The sequence below is a fragment of the Leptinotarsa decemlineata genome, unplaced genomic scaffold (assembly GCF_025532065.1).
Source record: "Leptinotarsa decemlineata unplaced genomic scaffold, Ldec_3_MD MMD2_tig00004307_RagTag_RagTag, whole genome shotgun sequence".
Classification (NCBI taxonomy): Eukaryota; Metazoa; Arthropoda; class Insecta; order Coleoptera; family Chrysomelidae; genus Leptinotarsa; species Leptinotarsa decemlineata.
Window position 1 is genome coordinate 2,984,992 of NW_027412606.1, and position 17,730 is coordinate 3,002,721.

General features: G+C 35.4%; 1 protein-coding gene across 4 annotated transcripts in view; it reads right to left on the reverse strand.

The window, feature by feature from the left end:
- The window catches only part of LOC111507244 (Ig-like and fibronectin type-III domain-containing protein 2), a 507,957-nt gene that overhangs the window by 150,707 nt on the left and 339,520 nt on the right, over window positions 1-17,730 (reverse strand). For all 4 annotated transcript variants that reach the window (XM_074178771.1, XM_074178772.1, XM_074178769.1 and 1 more), the window contains one exon: window positions 12,178-12,266. In XM_074178771.1, the coding sequence (XP_074034872.1) occupies window positions 12,178-12,247 (70 nt within the window). In that variant the 5' untranslated portion in view covers window positions 12,248-12,266. The remainder of the gene's footprint in view (window positions 1-12,177; window positions 12,267-17,730) is intronic.

Below are 17,730 nucleotides of genomic sequence, written 5' to 3' on the forward strand. Positions count from 1 at the left end.
CAGTAACATCAGAAAACACAAAGAAAAATCCACAAAATCGTTTCGAATGATCGAAAAGTGACTTCGCGTGAGTTAACTGATATTGTGAAGACATGAAAATAACGTGTAAGCGCAGGCACCAACTGTGAACAAGGTCCAACGTATTTTTGATGATATTACAAGCGACCCTTTCCTTGTTTTCAAGGGATTGGGAGGATTTCTCTACAAGGTTGTTCAATGCTAAACCTGTCGATTTGCCGATTTGATAAGCATACTGGTGGTTATTCAGAGGGGATGCATATAATGCCACCTTCCTGATGTATCCTGGAGAGGATACTGGACGTAAGGCTGATTGGTCGTACCGATTTAGAGTGTGCATCTTTCCGATCAAATTTAGGTATATATATACCTAAATTGGATCGGAAAGATGCACACTCCAAATCGGTACGACCAAATAATTTAGGTATATATACCTACCACCCTTGCTGCCATATGAGGTTCTATCAGCGATCTTTCTGAATAATTCAGGCTGAGTTCGATTCTCATTTCGTCAGAATTTCCATTTCATTCCAGAATTGGTTATCTTGTAGTTCGACGTGCTTCAGAGTAGTGATCACACATTTGGTAAAGTGTATCGACTCCACAATCTAATTTATTATATTCGTTTATAATATCTGGTTTTTCATTTTCACCAATTTTCTGACCATCATATGTTGTCGACAAAAAAACTACAGATTTCTTTAGATACCGACGAACATAAACAGCAGTTTTTTCTATGGTCAAAACACAAGCACTACAGAAAAATATCTAAGGCCCTCTGAGATTGTTATACGATTATCATTTATTGATGTTTTGTAATCTGAAAGAAATTTTCTATATGCACCCTTTTCTTGTTTATATTTAATGTATATTAATTCGCTCTTTGTTTCAATATGAAGATGGTAGAGATCTCGAACATGGGTTGAATATTGTTTTATCACAGACTTTATCCAATTATCACTTGTTAAATTCCTTTTGCAAATGGACAGAGGGAAAGCTACATCAAAGTGGTGATAAAAAGTGTTTTGAAAGTTATTGTATTTACTATTTGAACTGCTTGCCTCATAGACCTCCTCCTTAGTTTCAGTAGACAGCGCTGTAATAAATATTGATATGTTTGCATCAGAGTATATTCGTTTCTTACAATGAGTTTGCTTTTTCGATTCAGTATCGTGTTTTATATTCAATATTTGACTAAAATGATCAGATAATGTACTTTTATAAACTATGCGCTCTGATATATTCAAAGGTATAGTTATGAAAATGTTATCTATCAAAATTGACGAAATCTTACTTATTCTAGTAGGAGAGTTCACTCTTGAGGTTATACCATATTGCAGAAACAATTGCAACACAGAAAATGGGTCATTTTCATTTTTGGTGAAATCTACATTAAAATCACCACACACTATTATATAACAATAAATTCTAAAATTTGACTCATACTGTTTATGTAGTAGTCGAGATCGCCTAATGGAGATCTGTATGTGCATACTATAAAGCAAGTTTTTTTGTTCAGAGTAGTTTTAGAGCATGATACCTCAAAGTGTTTTTCATATTGGGTCACTGGTATTTCTACAGAGCCAATTTCTATTTCAGATGATGCATATATAGCTGTGCTTCCTCCGCGACATGTACTTTGGTAGGAATTGGCCACTAATTTTAGGGTATCTAGGCTGATTTTGTCTAATTCATCTCTTTGACACATGTTATGTGTCACAGAAAACTTTCGGTGATACCACATCCACAAGGACTTGTATCGGTAAAACTTTATTTTTTAGACTTTGTATGTTGAGGTGTTGTTTCAAAACACATCAATCAAATGGTATACAGTATGTGTGCAGCGTTAAAGAAAAAACATAGTATCGCCATCGAAGTATACAAGATGTGTGCAGCTGCCTGCACACCCTGTATAACTCCATGAAAACTTTTCTTTGACGCTGCAAACACACCCTGTATACCTTCATGGTAGCCATGTTTTTTCATCTAACGCTGCACACATCTTGTATACCTCAATGGCAGCCATGTTTTTTTATTTAAAGCAGGCAGCTACGTTTTTTTGTTCAACGCTGCGCACACCCTGTATATCATTTTAATGATGTGTTTTGAAACAACACCTTGTATACCGAATCATTGTTGTTCCCATATCATTTCAAGCGCACTCGAATAGCGATAACGCCACCACAAACACTGACAAGCCGCTTCCGTTCTAGAATCCCTGTTGTTGATCTACTGGCGGGTGTTCCACAAGGTTTCGATCAGAGGTCGTAAAATCGCCAGAATGGACCTCCTCAAATTAACACGTGTTTTTCCATAAGGAAAGGCGTCGCATTCCTGTAGCTATATTACGTTTTCGAACCAATGGACTCAAATTCATCCACCACACTGCAAATAGTTCTCTCTGTAAGACGATTATGGCGACCTCAAAATGAACGAAATGCACGATATGTTTCCCAAACACAACACCCATTCTGATCAAACAATTCTATTTTTTGCACGAGTTTTTGAATACTATATCCGTCCATGGTGATTTGATACAACAGACTGAATAAGTAACAACAACTAATTTGACAGATGAAGCTCCAACAAGATGGCCGTTATCAATTGTCAAAGTTCGGAAGACCCTGTTGAAAGACCCTACACAAAGTTATTTCGAATAGAGTCTTCGAAACTAAACTACCCATAACAATTCATACACATTGTTTGTAGCTAACTTGGTGGTGTTCGTGTAAGTCTCAAACTCGATAGCAATTTCCATTGTGTCTCGAACCTGATGACAATACCAAAATTCGCATGAACACTGTTCCGTTAATTAACAATCGGATGAACGTAGAGAAGGAAACTGAGCGGTATGCTAAATATTCGAATGGATACAATTCCTCGTCCTTTTCGTCATCGCTTGTCGAACTGATAGACCGACTGGTTACCACTGCGAAACTGAACACTGCTTATGTCAACGTCTGTGTGGTTTCCTGTACAGGGGTTTGACTACATGTGGGTTTCGCGTTGCTCGTAATACTGAGTGACTCCCAGCATATCAACCCCCAAACTGATAACAAATTGGAGTACGGCGTTTGTCATTCCGACACAAGCACTTGTCAGTAGAAAGAGTCCAAGGACATGGGACGTATTCAACTAATTTTAATCGCCTTGAAAACTTGAGCAATATCATACATAGTATTGGGCCCTTCTTATTCAAAATGGTCATGGGAAATTTCCACAAAAGTACACTAGTATTACTAGCTAGGCCTTGGAGGCCGTTTTGCTCATTTACGCACATAACATTAAAAGAAGTTCCAGAGAATTCAAAAATATTAATACGATTATAACATTGTTTATTGCCTATATGAGGTCTAAACTAGAATACGGCGTGTTAATATGATATTCAATTTACAATTGCCACATGCATCATATTGATGCTGTTCAAAATTTTTTTTTAAATATCTGTCTTTCAAGGTCACAGGAATATATCTCCAGAGGGGAACCGACTATTCTATCCTTATGAATTGATTTAATGTAATATCTCTGAATACACGACGACTTTTTGTCACAATCTCCTTTCTTCACAAACTGCTAAACAATAAGATCTCGTGTGCCCCTCTTTTACAAATGATCAACTTCCGCGCCTTACGCCTTAATTCCAGATACCAAACGACATTTTACTGTGATCTTGTCAGAACAAATAACAGTTTAAAAGCATCAGTGTCAATACTTTGTAACAACTATAATTCAATATGTAATATGTGCGATATTGATCACAGTTCTCAAAGTTATATTTTAAAATGTCTTCTCACTAGAACCTTCTGACTGTGATCACTTTTTCTTTTCGCTTCTTGTGATATATTCCTATTTCTACTCATTTTTCTTTTAGTTGTAGCAATCTTTTTTTTTAACTAATTATACTGTTTTGTATATATTTTCATCAACACCTTTGTACATTCCCTGTAATTGGGTGAATGCCTGTTGGAAACAAAGTGCTATCAATAAATCAATCAATCAATAACATCATTTCAGGTACTTTCAGCTCAAAAAAACTTTGTTCTGTTTTATAATTGAAATTTTGCATCAATTTTGTGAAAATTTAGAATTTTTTATATAAATTTATGAGTCGTACAATCGCATATCAACAAAAATACTGAAACAGAAGTATGATACTGATATAGACGTTATACGAATGGATGAAAATAGACGTTATAAACACTGTCTTGGCCAAGGCATTCGACAGAGTTAACCACGAGTTTTTGATCCTGAAATTGAAAACATTTGGTTTCACAAACAACACACTTGATTTCTTTCACTGCTATCTATCCAACAGAATAAAGTTTGTATAGTTCAACAACGTATCTTCCTTCAAATTCACCGCTACTTCGGGAGTTCCGCAGGACTCGATTTTGAGACCGCTCTTTTTCGTGTTATTTGTTGATGACGTTTCTCGGTATATCGGACATTCTCAATTTTTCCTATATACCGATGATCTCGAACTGTTTAGAAGAATCAAAAGCGAATATGCTTCTGATGTGCTTCAAAATGATCTCAATAATCTATCTACTTACTTTTCAGTATCTGACCAATGTCTCAACGAAGCTGAATGCAAAATAATGAGTTTCACACGAAATAAGTCACCTACTATCAAGGACTATTTCATTTTTCATACCAATTTACAGAGAATCAATGAGATGAAAGATCTCGGGATCATTTTCACTGGTGTAAAATGAGCTTTGTCTTAAGATCTGGCCGTGAATTCAATCACGATGCTTGTTTGTTACTCTTTAACTCCATTGTTCGTTCTAAGCTGGAATATGGTTGTGTTATTTGGAATCCATAGACCTTTCAGAACACCGAGGTGTTTCATCTCAGACGAGCCACCCCGTATATTTCTTATCCCATAGTGAGTGGAAAAATTTCACGGTACATGTCGAATAATTTTGTTTGGGAGACATGTTTTGACGTATATTTTAGGCTTGAACGAGCCACCCCCTAATAGGGGGCTCTTCAAAACCTCAAACTTGAACAGGCGAGAGAGGCTGAATGATACTTTATTTGGAAGGTCTCCTCTTCACAACGGTGTATGTAAAACGTAAATTTGATGAACCGCCGAAAATTCATTTTGCAGCTCGAATGAGCCACCTTGAATAAATTGGTTATTTTTACATGTACAAGCCCACTTTTATCAAGCCCCTTTTTACAAACTCAAACAAATGTCAAAAAATTACATTCTTGAGAAATTTAATGGTGTTATCATCATGCTTAAAATCAAAAAATCAAATCTGCGTGTTTAAATCCAATGTTAAAATTGTCCTCCATTGACTTCCATGCAATAATACTTTCCCTCAAACTAATAAATAAAAAACAGCAAAAAATTTCCTTTAAAATTTCAAAAAATATGGTGTACACATTGCAGGAACGTGTTGAGCTGTTTAGCCTTTATTACCAGAAACAAAATTGTGCCCGAGCGGCTGCAAGGATATTTAACCAAAACCATCCTGAACGTAGCGTTCGCCATAAGTACGTACTGGAATTGATTTCAAAATTTGTGGAGACTGGTTCAGTAATGGATCAAAAACGGGCACCCATTGGAATTATGAATGATGAAGGAGCAGCTGTGGCGGTATTGGAACATGTCCAACTCATGCCAAACACGCAATTTGTACAACTTTCTGCAGTTTCCGGTATTAGTCAATCTAACGTTTTCAGAGTTTTACATAGACACAAGTTCCATCCGTAAAACAATTGAATTAATTAATGAATTGAATGATGATGATTGGGATCGAAGGCAAGTGTTTTGCAAAATTATGGCCGAGCGTATCAACAATAGCCCCAATTTCTTGGACAACGTTTGATTTTCTATCGAATGCACTTTTCTACTTGATGGAGAGGTTAACCGGCATATTTGGAGCGGTACAAATCCTCATGTACCTATTTCGAGAAGCTCACACTCAACATCCAGAAAAGCTAAACGTTTGGGTAGAACTTTTGGTAGACCACCTAATTGGACCTCTGTTTATTCCTGGTAATTTAACTGGCGAACGTTAGCTTGAAACGCTGGAAAATGCAAATAGTAATTGAATAGTCAGAAAACGATCCTCTACTACTTGAACAACAATTGCATTTCCAACAAGACGGAGCTCCTCCGCACTACGCTGCACCATTTCGCCAATACCTCAATTTGCAATACACCGGTCGTAGGATTGGAAGAAGAGGTCCTATGAAGTGGTCTGCCCGATCTCCTGACCTGAACCCTCTGGACTTCTTCTTGTGGGGACATCTCGTGTCCAAGATTTATGTGACTCACATTGAAAATTTGGACTAACTTCGCCAAATAATTGTGAATGAGTGTCGTCAAATAACTACAATTATGCTGAACCATGTCATAGACGGTTTTCAGTCAAGATTGTATTATTGTATGGATCAATGGATGAGAATGTGAACATTTGATTTGAACACGCAGATTTGATATTTTTGATTGCAAGCATGATTATAAGAATCACATCAGAATATGATTTTTCGAAGATTGTTTAAGTTTGTTAACAGGGCTTAATAAAAATGGGCTTGTGCATGTAAAAATAACCAAATTATTCTAGGTGGCTCATTCGAGCTTCAAAATTGATTTTTAACGAAAACAGTTCATCAAATTTACGTTTTGGATACACCATTGTGAAGAGGCTTCCAAAACCTTTCAAATAAAGCATCACCCAACCCCTCTCCTCTATTCAATTTGGAGGGGTTGAAGATCCCCTTCTTAGGGGGTTGCTCGTTCAAGCCTGAAATATATGCCAAAAGATGTCTCCCAAACAAAATCATTCGACGTGTTTCGGGAAATTTTTCCACTCACTATGAAACAAGAATTATACTGGGTGGTTCGTCTGAGATGAAACACCCTGGATTATTAGAAATACTCTTTTTCAGAAAACACAATGCTTGGCCTTTATTTATATCGAATTCTAGCCTATCACAAGAATTTAACATGCAACCATTGAAATACCACCGTGATTTTTGTTTTTAACAAAATACTCAAATGTGTCTGAATCTTTTTACGGTCATTATATTATTTATTGTTTTACATGAATAGTATATGTAAGGAACTTTTAAAAAAACTGTACATCATGTAAGTGAAAACCATTCTGTTTGTTGTTCAGTATGAATAAATTTCTATTCTATTCTATTCTATGATTAGTTTAGTCTGTTAAGACTGCTGCTTCCTCAAATTTAAATTAATGAATCATATTTCATGAAAATGGAATCTTCATTAGTTGAACGAAATCTATGATAATGAACCTATGAACATTATCAGTTCAATGATGATCCTTCTGATTCTCATTCTAGTCACCGTTCATTGTGAGATTTTCACTGAACAGTTTACGAGGTCTATTCAAAAATAAGGTGAATTTCCATTTTTCATTTTATCCCCTTCCTCTCAGATATAATAAACTTCTGACAGCGTCACAGCAGAGAAAATCTGGTCAATATGGCATAATTACGATGTTGTTTTTGGTCGGAAAATTACGAACAAGCAATAAAGAATGAGTTGGTACATTAATCATAAATTGTTTTTCCACAATACCGGACGTTTTCTCCGTGTTACTCCTCGCAAGGGTCGCACTTTGCCATGGTAATCGAATAAATCATTGAGCAGAACCTTGACATTCGATCGAATTTGGCGTGCTTTACATGGTCTTGGCCCCCCTGGGCTCTTCCATTGGGATGATTGGACTTTAGTTATTGTGAATTTACCATAAATCCGTGATTCGTCTTCGGTAAGTAAGTAAGTAGTCTTTATTGAATAGGATTGATCCTAATATTCACAATAAGGAGTTATAGTTCTACAGTAAATGATTATTAAGTAAATACTATATCAAAACATAATACAATAAATGAATTGAACATTTTATTGAAACAACGATAAAAATAAAATAAAAACAACAATAAAAATTAATTGACGCTCCGGGGCGACTTCATTGATTCCAGTGGCGCATTTACTTTTTCAGCTGCAGGAAAACCCGGAAAAGCCTGCAGCACCACATCATCTGAAGATCTTGATCTAACAATATTCTCTCTCTTATAAAACAAAATGTAGGGTGTCTCCAGAGGCTCCAATAAATTCAATTCATCGCCAAAACACTTCGTGACACGACAATCGTCAAACTTAAACCAGTCCGTTTCTTCTTTGACCAAGGCGTAATAATGACCAAATTCAACGCCAGAACCACAGTGAACAATGACTGCATGAATATTATAATAGCGGTCTGCTAGGTTGAAATGTTCATTTATTTCGAACTTTTCAAAGAGTTTCTTGCTTCCGTTGGAGGTTGAGTCTTGTTTGAAAATTATCAGTATTATTATTAGGTTGACTGGTGCCTCAACTATACTTCTTTCCTCATAACAATCAGTTAGTTTGGCGTATGTTTGACAATACAGTCAATCATCACTTGTTGAAAATTCCATTTTCAGATGATTTAACACTAAGCTTTGCAAGGATTGATTATTAGTCATATTAGGAAAAGCTAGATGAAGTTCCAGAAATTCACATAAGTTTTCGGTACTTCTTGAACATTTACCACAAAGTAAACAAGTGAGGATTTTTTCAGCAAAAGATTTACAAACACAAGACGAGATGGGCTGTACGGAATCATTCAGTCCAGAGCGGTCAGGAGTATCGATTTTGCTATTGTTTTGCTCACGAAGAGTATTCAACAAGAACCCCAAGATTCGACAAAAAGATTCGACAAAAAGAAGAATTATCAAGACTCTATTAGACCGTGCTTTTGGGCTCTGTAATACAAAGGAAGGTCTCGAGAAGGAACTAGACATCATCAAAAATGATCTTCAGCGGAATGGATACTCCAAAGCGATGGTAGAAAAGACTTTGGCTAAAAGACAACAGGAGCCTCGCAAGGAAGAGAAGCCGTCACAACCAGTGCTTGCACTTCCCTACATCAGAGGATTATCGGAGAGGATAAGAAGAATTGGTTCCAAGTACAACATTAGAACCTGTTTCAGATCCGGTAACACTATCCGTAGCAGCCTCACGAAAACCAGGCCTCCAAACGCGGACTGCGATTCCAAGAATTGCATTTACCGGATACCCTGTGAGTGCGGAAAATCCTATATTGGTGAAATTAAGAGGCCATTGAATGTTCGCATTGCCGAGCACAAGAAGCACACACAGCGAGGAGAAACCAGCAAATCAGGAATAGCAGACCATGTTTGGACCCATCAACACAACATCGAGTGGTCCCAAGCTGAGATCTTGCACAGAGAGGAACATTGGTTCAGGAGAAAATTTAAGGAAGCCGCATACATGTTGTCCAACAACGTATTCAGCCAGGCCAGCGTAGATATACGAAACATATGGAAACCCATCATCAAACGAACAATTACCAACTCCCGCCAAAACGGTCATCTCTCACGGAATCAGTGAAGCGGAAAATGGAAAGTAGAGAAAGTGAAAGTATTTCAACGACCTATAAAATAGTCATCTCTCGGAGGAATCAGTCCAGTCATCACCCGAAGACGATTGTAGATACCAACAATCGAAACATCGTGAACTAACGTGACTTGGAATCTCTACACTTTATTTTTTTATTATTTTATTTTTGCAGTCCTTTAATTCTTATTTATTCAATTATTATATTTTTACTCGTAGGTTATTTCACTATCATTTCATTTCAGGTTTATTGTTGCTTAATATAATTGTTATTTTCAACTATTCTTTTTAATTATTCTTTTTTACTTGTTTCAGGGATTTCAAATCATTTCATATAGTAGACAATGGAAGTCCGAACTAGTGAAATTCAAGAACCCCAAGAATTCGGAACAATCCTCTTGTTGTCCTAACGAGTATCTAGTGGACTTCAAAGACTCCAGGAAATCGGTTGGAGGGAAAGATGATACCTTCTTACGAAACTGCAGCTGCAAGAACAGGTGTTTGAGTTTGATGAATAAGTAGGAAACATTCCCGTTCCCGTTCATCATTAAAACTTCGTTCTTGAAATTCTTCGTCATGAACAACACTTGTAAAATGCTATTCATGTAGCAAGTGTTTCCTAAATTATCCAATCCATTTTTCTACTAGATTCATAACAATCACAGGTATTTTGAGAGTTTTTTCTTGAACGATACAAGTGTATAACATTCTTATATTTCACTTGGGAGGGAATCGAATTTAACTTAACCTCGTATGAATAGTGAGTTCATACCTTTTCTGGTATTAGCTCTATCCACATAAAAATTGTTTGCACTTCTAGTATAGTATTCGTGGATCTCATGATTAAACTTGATGAACTGTTTGAATTAAGTTGGCATCAAACCTTTGGCAATTTTGAAAATGAATATCATTGCTGAGAAAATCAACCTTTTGGTTATCGATTGCCACAGTGAAGTCTCTAACATATGGGTTATTGGGGTATATTTATTACATTTCAGGAAAAATCTCATCCCACGATTTTGAAGTTCTTGTTGAAAAACTTTCCTATTATTGTCTAATAGAGATAGTGTCGTCATGACCCTTTTAGGCAAATCTGGATCGCCTTTGACGTCATTCATTCCTGAGCCATGCTCATGCGACGAATTTTTTTTGTAAAAGTGGAGGAACACAGCTGCTACAAGCCTCATTTTTTCAACAGACCTCGTATAAATCTACAAGTCATGTTTCGTCAAACGATAGATTTCTCCAACTTCTCAGTATTGTGGAAGAAATCTTAAATTTCTATCTGAAAATTATACACACTGACCTATCACTAAGATTTTATTATATAACACACAGGCTGAAAAGCCCGAAGTCTAAGATAGATATTTTTTTCAATCCATTGTTATAAAAATAACAAAACTCTCTCTCAAACTAGAATATCATTGAATTTCAACAACTTTCTTTTGAAGGTGACTGATAACTGAAGGAGCTGTGAATGCAGCAAGACAAGCGCCATCTATATGTTGGACCGAAACGTTTTAGTTCAAATAGAACAATTCCAAACTCTGGACTCAAAAATTCGTGAGGAAGTTGATGGCATTGTTCCTCAAAAAATTGTGAGAATGAAAAAAATTAATAAATTACTTTTCACTGTCCAACAGAAATTCCACTATGTAGTGTTACTTGAATAATTCATTGATTTTCTGTCATTCATCTAACTGCTTAATTTTGGTACAGAATTTCACCGTTTCTACTGTAAAGCTCTTCCAGATTCACAAGTTTGATGATAAATCACTCAGAATTGTATTAACAGGACTTGGACGTCCTGTCATTTTCTAATGTCATTTTCCATACGGAAAAACAAAATATTACTCAGTTCAGTAATTTTTTGACCACAATATTATCTGCAATCAATCATGTAATGTTTTGGCATAGGTTAACTTTGAGAGGTTGAATATATTTTGAAGCATACATAAAATAACTCTTAAAGCAGTTCTATTAACTTTGGATCGACTTGGTGAATATGAAGTGATGAAAGTAACTGTTCTTCAGTTCTGAATCAACCAGCCAAAGGCTAAAATACCATAATGATAACAATTTTTCCAAACGTATAACTTCTTAGTGACTATTGAATTTTCAGATTACAAATTCATCGACTATGTGTTTCAATATTACAATTTTCATCTCTGATCTCACGAATATACAAGGTTAAGATTTTTGAAAAGTATCCCTTCTGCACGGAATAACGAAGATATAGCTTGTCAAATGTAGGAAGAGCTTTCTGAATTTCATTATGGTCCCGACCACTACTTGTGCCTTTGTAAGAAGACTATGAGAGCGAGAGAGAGGATGAGAGATAATTCTCAAGTCTCTTTCTAGATTTGACGAGCTGTATGAATGATCAAGTGAATAGTTATTGAAGAAGATGAAACAAGAAACAGAGTTCATTGTTTTTCTGGGTTATGTTGGAATATTCATTAGTTTGTACGGATTGACAGTAGATCATGACACTTCTCTGAAGGCCAATTTTCGATATTTTTGATTGTTTCTAGTCAACTGACGTAAGAGATTCATCAATAATAATACATGAACCGTGAATTTCATGACAATCTGTCAAAAATGTCTGAAATCCCATTCCACATTGTTTTACTTTTTTGATGTCTCCATTTCAATATTTTCCATTGATTCGAAGTGAAAGTCTGTACATAATACGCAAATGTCATATATATGGGTACACAAGAGTCCGTACTTACCAGAGGTCAAGCCCAACGTTGTGAAGAAAAGAAGCAGCATCATCGCGGGAATGCCAACGACTGACATCATCACTCTACGTTTTCGAACCCTGAAACAAAAAAACGAATTCTCAAATATAACAAACAAAAAATATTTAAATTTTCGAAATCCACCCTTTAAGTAAAGACCACCTACGTTATGGTCGGAAATTTTATGCCTGGTCATACTATTGCTGTCTTTGTTTACGTTTCGATTTGTCGGAAGTATATCTGGCTTTATACAGGGTGTTCTTTAAACACATGCTAATATTTAAGGAGGTAATTCTTAGACCCATTTTAAGAAAAAAACTTTCTATGGACATATGTCCTAAACGCCTTAACTTTTGAGATACAGGGTGGCAAAGTTTTCAAAAATAATCAGTTTTTTATTAATAACTGAGATAATTTTGTAGACATCTTTGGCATATTTGGTACATATGTTCCGTGCCTCAAGGCGCATTTTCTGATGTACACAAATTTGTATTTTTTCAAACAGTGGCATCCCTACGGGTTTCGCATTGAATATTTTTGGGGAAATAGTACTACGCCAATGCTATCTTTTCAAAATAAAATAATTTTTTAAATCCTCATTTATTTTTGAGAAAATTTGATCTCCTGGTATTTCTTTATCCGACGCATGATTTTCACTTAAAAAAATAAAAAGCAACAGAAAGCAAATTGAGAAATTAGATCAATTCTAAAATGAATGAGAATCTGAAAATTGCTTCATAAGGCATTACCAATTCCCTAATGATATTTGAAAACATAATCTGCAAAAAAATAAATTTTTCACAAAAACGAGTTATTTTATTTTGTGACAGTAAGTCTAAACGAATAGCACAAATTTGTTAATTAGTAATAATACCAAAACTGATTATAAAAATTGTTGGAAGTGGCCACCTGCACTAGTATGCTTCCGCCCTTCTACGCATGGAATTACGCACCCGTTCAAATATTCCCGGCATATTTCGCATAGTTTCACACGAGGCAACTATTCGCTCTCTTAAATCTTCTAAAGTATTAAGGGGAGTTTCATACACAAGAGTTTTGAGGTGACCCCATAAAAAAAAATCTAAACTGTTGAGATCGGGGGATCTTGCTGGCCATTGCTGAGGTCCTCCGCGACCTATCCAACGATTAGGATAAACTGTATTCAAATGGTTTCGGACAATTACACTGAAATGAGCAGGGACGCCATCGTGCATGTACCATATTCGATTCCTTAACGCAAGTAGCACATCTTCCAATAACCCAGGTAAGTCTTCTTCGAGAAAGTGTAAATAAGAACGACCATCAAGGCGTCCTGGTAGAAAAAATGGGCCTATTAGATGATCACCTATAATTCCTGCCCATACAAATACTTTTTAGATCCTCAATTATTTTGCAACAAATCTGATCTCTTAGTTTGCTTTTAGTCGATGCACGATAACGCATCAGATTTAAGGAATTTTTCCTTAAGTAAAGCGATTTTTAATTTTTTGAGCGAAAACCATACGTCGGACAAAGAAAACCCAGCTAATCAAATGTGCTCAAAAATGTATGGAGATTCCAAAAATAATTTTTAATTCAAGATAAAGCAGTGGCGTAGTATTTTTTTCGCCAAAAATATACATTTCAAAACTCGTACGTACGCCACTGGCAGAGAAAAATAAGAAAATTGTACATCAGAAAATGCGCCTTGAGGCATGGAACATATGTATCAAATATGCCAAAGATGTCTACAAAATTATCTCAGTTATTATTAAAAAACTGAATATTTTTGAAAACTTTGCCACCCTGTATCTCAAAAGTTAAGGCATTTAGGCGTTTTTTCCTTAAAATGGGTCTAAGAATTACCTCCTTGAATATTAACATGTGTTTAAGGAACACCCTGTATATGACTATTTGTTGTACACCGTTACTAGATACCCACATTCAATCTTCAAGAAATGACTATATATTTTCATCACTACATCACAACTGATATATTAAAAATGTACTGAAGTACATCACTCGAAAAAATCTCCAAAACAGTAATATTGGACACTCACAGCTCATGTTGAATTCATGGATGGATAGAAGGCTCATCAGTGGGAAGTGCTTATGATTGCACTTACTCTCCCAGAGAATAAAATGCTCTTCGTTTCAAAAAGATATACTCGTGTTTCAGTATGTGTATATTTTCTGGAACTAAATATTTCAACAGATATTTATTCCAGCTTTCAATATGTAGAAATGATTGATATACCCTTTCCTTATTTCTACTACTATAGTTATAAATGTCCACATTTTTGGGAATATTTTGTTTTCTTCCTCTAAAATCTAAGATGAGTTCATATACATATATGTTAGCATGGTAAATTAAGGATGCCAAGACCTATGAATGATTTTCTACATGTGTGACGAATGCATGATTGATGTGAGCTGAGGATCCCTAAACAATGAGTCCATATGAAAATACAGATTGAACACGGTGTAAATATGTCATCTTCAAGATTTTGGAACTGACTGATTTACGTGGTTGCCTTATTGAAAAGCACACATTTTTGATATGTTCTTTCAAGACCATTTCGTGATCAAGTGTTACCTCTTCAAATTTAATTACAGTTATTTTTGAAGTTGATGATTGATTTGTTTGAAAATGTAGGGTGGAGTTCATGATGACGTTCTCAGACAAGGATACCATGGACTTTTTTTCAGTCTTCAAGGATGAACCATGATTTGAACTGTAATCATGAAGAAGCTGGGTCTTATTGTTAGCACACACTGTATATTCCTGCCACGCTGCGTTTTTTATACAGATGGTAGTATCATCTGATTATGATATTCGAAGATCCGAATTTGTTAATGTGCAAGTAAGACCGTGCAATGAATATTATAAATGAAAGTAGACCAAGAACTGATCCCTAGTATCCCTAGTATCTTGAGATACTAGTTGAATATCAGATCAGCCAATTTTCATATATTCCTCTCGCTCCTACTCTTTTCAGTTCACGAACAATAGTTTTTGATCAATGGTATCGAAAGCTTTACTCAAGGAAAAGTACAAAGCAATTGGATGTTTCTCTTGTATCGTAGACGAATGATGTCAGTTCACTTACCTATAGCTATGATCATAGACCTGTTTCTCCTGAATCCATGTTGAAAATTAGCTAGAAGGTTATTCAATTCCGAAAGAGTTGCGAGTTTTGAGCAGAAACTTCTATCAAATATTTTAGTCAGTTGATTTTGCAGATAGATATTTCTGTAATTCTTAATTTCATTTTTCGATTATTTGCTATAATAAACGGGTCTGATTTTGATAATTTGGATATGTCCAGATATTGACCATTCATGAAAGAGGTCTCAGGACCAACATAAACTTGCAGATGTCAGTTTTGTGGTTGGTAGTTGACAGTAATTACGAATTTTGGTGATGTTATTTGTGAATTCAGAACACATGCACATTTTGAGGGGTGAATAAATAACCTGAAATTTTCGTTTTGATTACATATTCTTCATAAGAATTGACGTTCAAATTTATTGTTTAGTATCCTCATCTTATATCATATAACATGTGTATATGTTCATTCAGATTTGAAATATCCTCTCCAAATAATTACCACTGATATGTTTCGGAAATGTATCTTTTTAGTGTTCCATTTCAAAGAAAGTAACATTCTGGTGACACTTATATTTGCAGAATTTGAACCGTCTTGAAATCGAACTTCATACTTCACACTTCATATCGTGGAAAAAATTATTGTCAGAATGTCACTAGATGAAAGTGAAGAAGTAGAGTCTGACATAGAAAGATAAAGTAACGATGCAAATGCCTTGCCTCCAGCAACACCAAGTCTTTAAAAAAATCCAGAGGTATAACTGGGTTTTCCATCATTCAAAGCAGACGGTAGTAGAGACCTGAATCGGACTGGTGTGAAATTCGTGTTTTCGAAAAGATTCAGAATCCAGCGTTCAGTCCTTCATTCGAACTCAGGACCCTTCCTAATATAGAAACTAACTCGAAGGTATTTATAGAGAAACTGTTGAAGAAGAGAACGATATTGATGGAGTAGAGGAAGAAATTGTTGAAGCAGGAGATACGTGGACTGAAGATGCTGCACAAATATCTCGAAGGAAGGAAGTGATATATGTTCTAAGTATGATGCTGCAATTTGTGTTTATTGTTTCAAACCATTTGATTTTTTTTAAAACACTTTATTCAATTCATAAAAGTAGTGCAATAGTAGTAGTAGAACTTAACTATTATCACAGTGTGAGAATTTATTGAAAGAAATACATTTTATGAGGAAAATCAACAATATTACCAGTCTGTATCATATTCCACCTACTTCTTCGAAGTGTATCTATAAAACCAGTCAAATCTCTAAATTGTCATACAGTAAAGCACTGTATCTTTTTCCCTTTTGAAGGAAGTTTGAAATATCTCTCTTGAATCGCCATTATCATTACACAGGCAAAACTTTTTTTTATATGCTCATAGCACCATTTCCATGGGACCTTCGAGATAAGACAGTTTTTAATACGGTGCGATATGTTGTCGACATCGTCACATTCCGAACACAAATTATTTACCCTACCGGGTATATAATTTGTGTATATTATATACCCCGGTAGGGTATATAATATACCCTACCGGGTATATTCCATTTATCGCTTTGTAAACAGCAGATCTCCACTTTGACGGAATTCTACAATTTCCGATTACTTTCCATCCCGTTTTCCATTTAATGTTCGAAAACTGCAACTCTATTAGTTTTGTTTTCAGCAGCATACCTTGATCTAATTCTACGATCGCCTCCCGAATGATTTCTTTGTATTTTTTGAGAGAGTTGTGTACCGGGCTATTCACGTTATTATTTAGCATATAGTTCAAAGATGTTTTGTAAGTTATTTTTCTTTCACAGGTGGCCAAAGAATTTTGAAGGGTTTTGACGAATAGAGCTTTTGCTTTCAATTCAAAATCAATTAGATTTAGCCCTCCCCGTTTATAAGGTAAAAAAAGTTGGTCCCTGCTAAGTCTATATAGATGACTGCTCCATATGTAATTACCCGTTAGAAGTTTTATTTTCTGTATGTGATACTGAGAAACTTGTAAAACTTGTGCCAAATACCACGCTTTAGAGAGCACAAACATATTCACAAATTGAATTTTTTTTATCAAGTCTAAATTCCGTGTGTAATTGGTTTCCAAAAGTACGTGCATATTGTGAATTAATTGAGTCCCAAATTTACCGTATCATCTCATTGAAGTCTGCACATACTCTCATTCCTAAAATTTAAACATCTTCTTTAACAGAAATATTTTGTGAAAAGTTATGTTTGAAATTTCCTAGAGGTAAAATTACAGATTTTTCATAGTTAACATTTGCATTAGATGCCTCACAATATATTTCAATCAAGTTGTTAAGAACGTGGATATCCTTTGGATTCGTGAAAAAAATTGTGACATCGTCTGCATAAGCCGAAGCTATCCTTATCCCGTTTAGAGTTTTTATGCCCTGCAGGGAAACATTACATAGTCTCAAAAAAGGTTCCATTGAAATAGTGAATAAA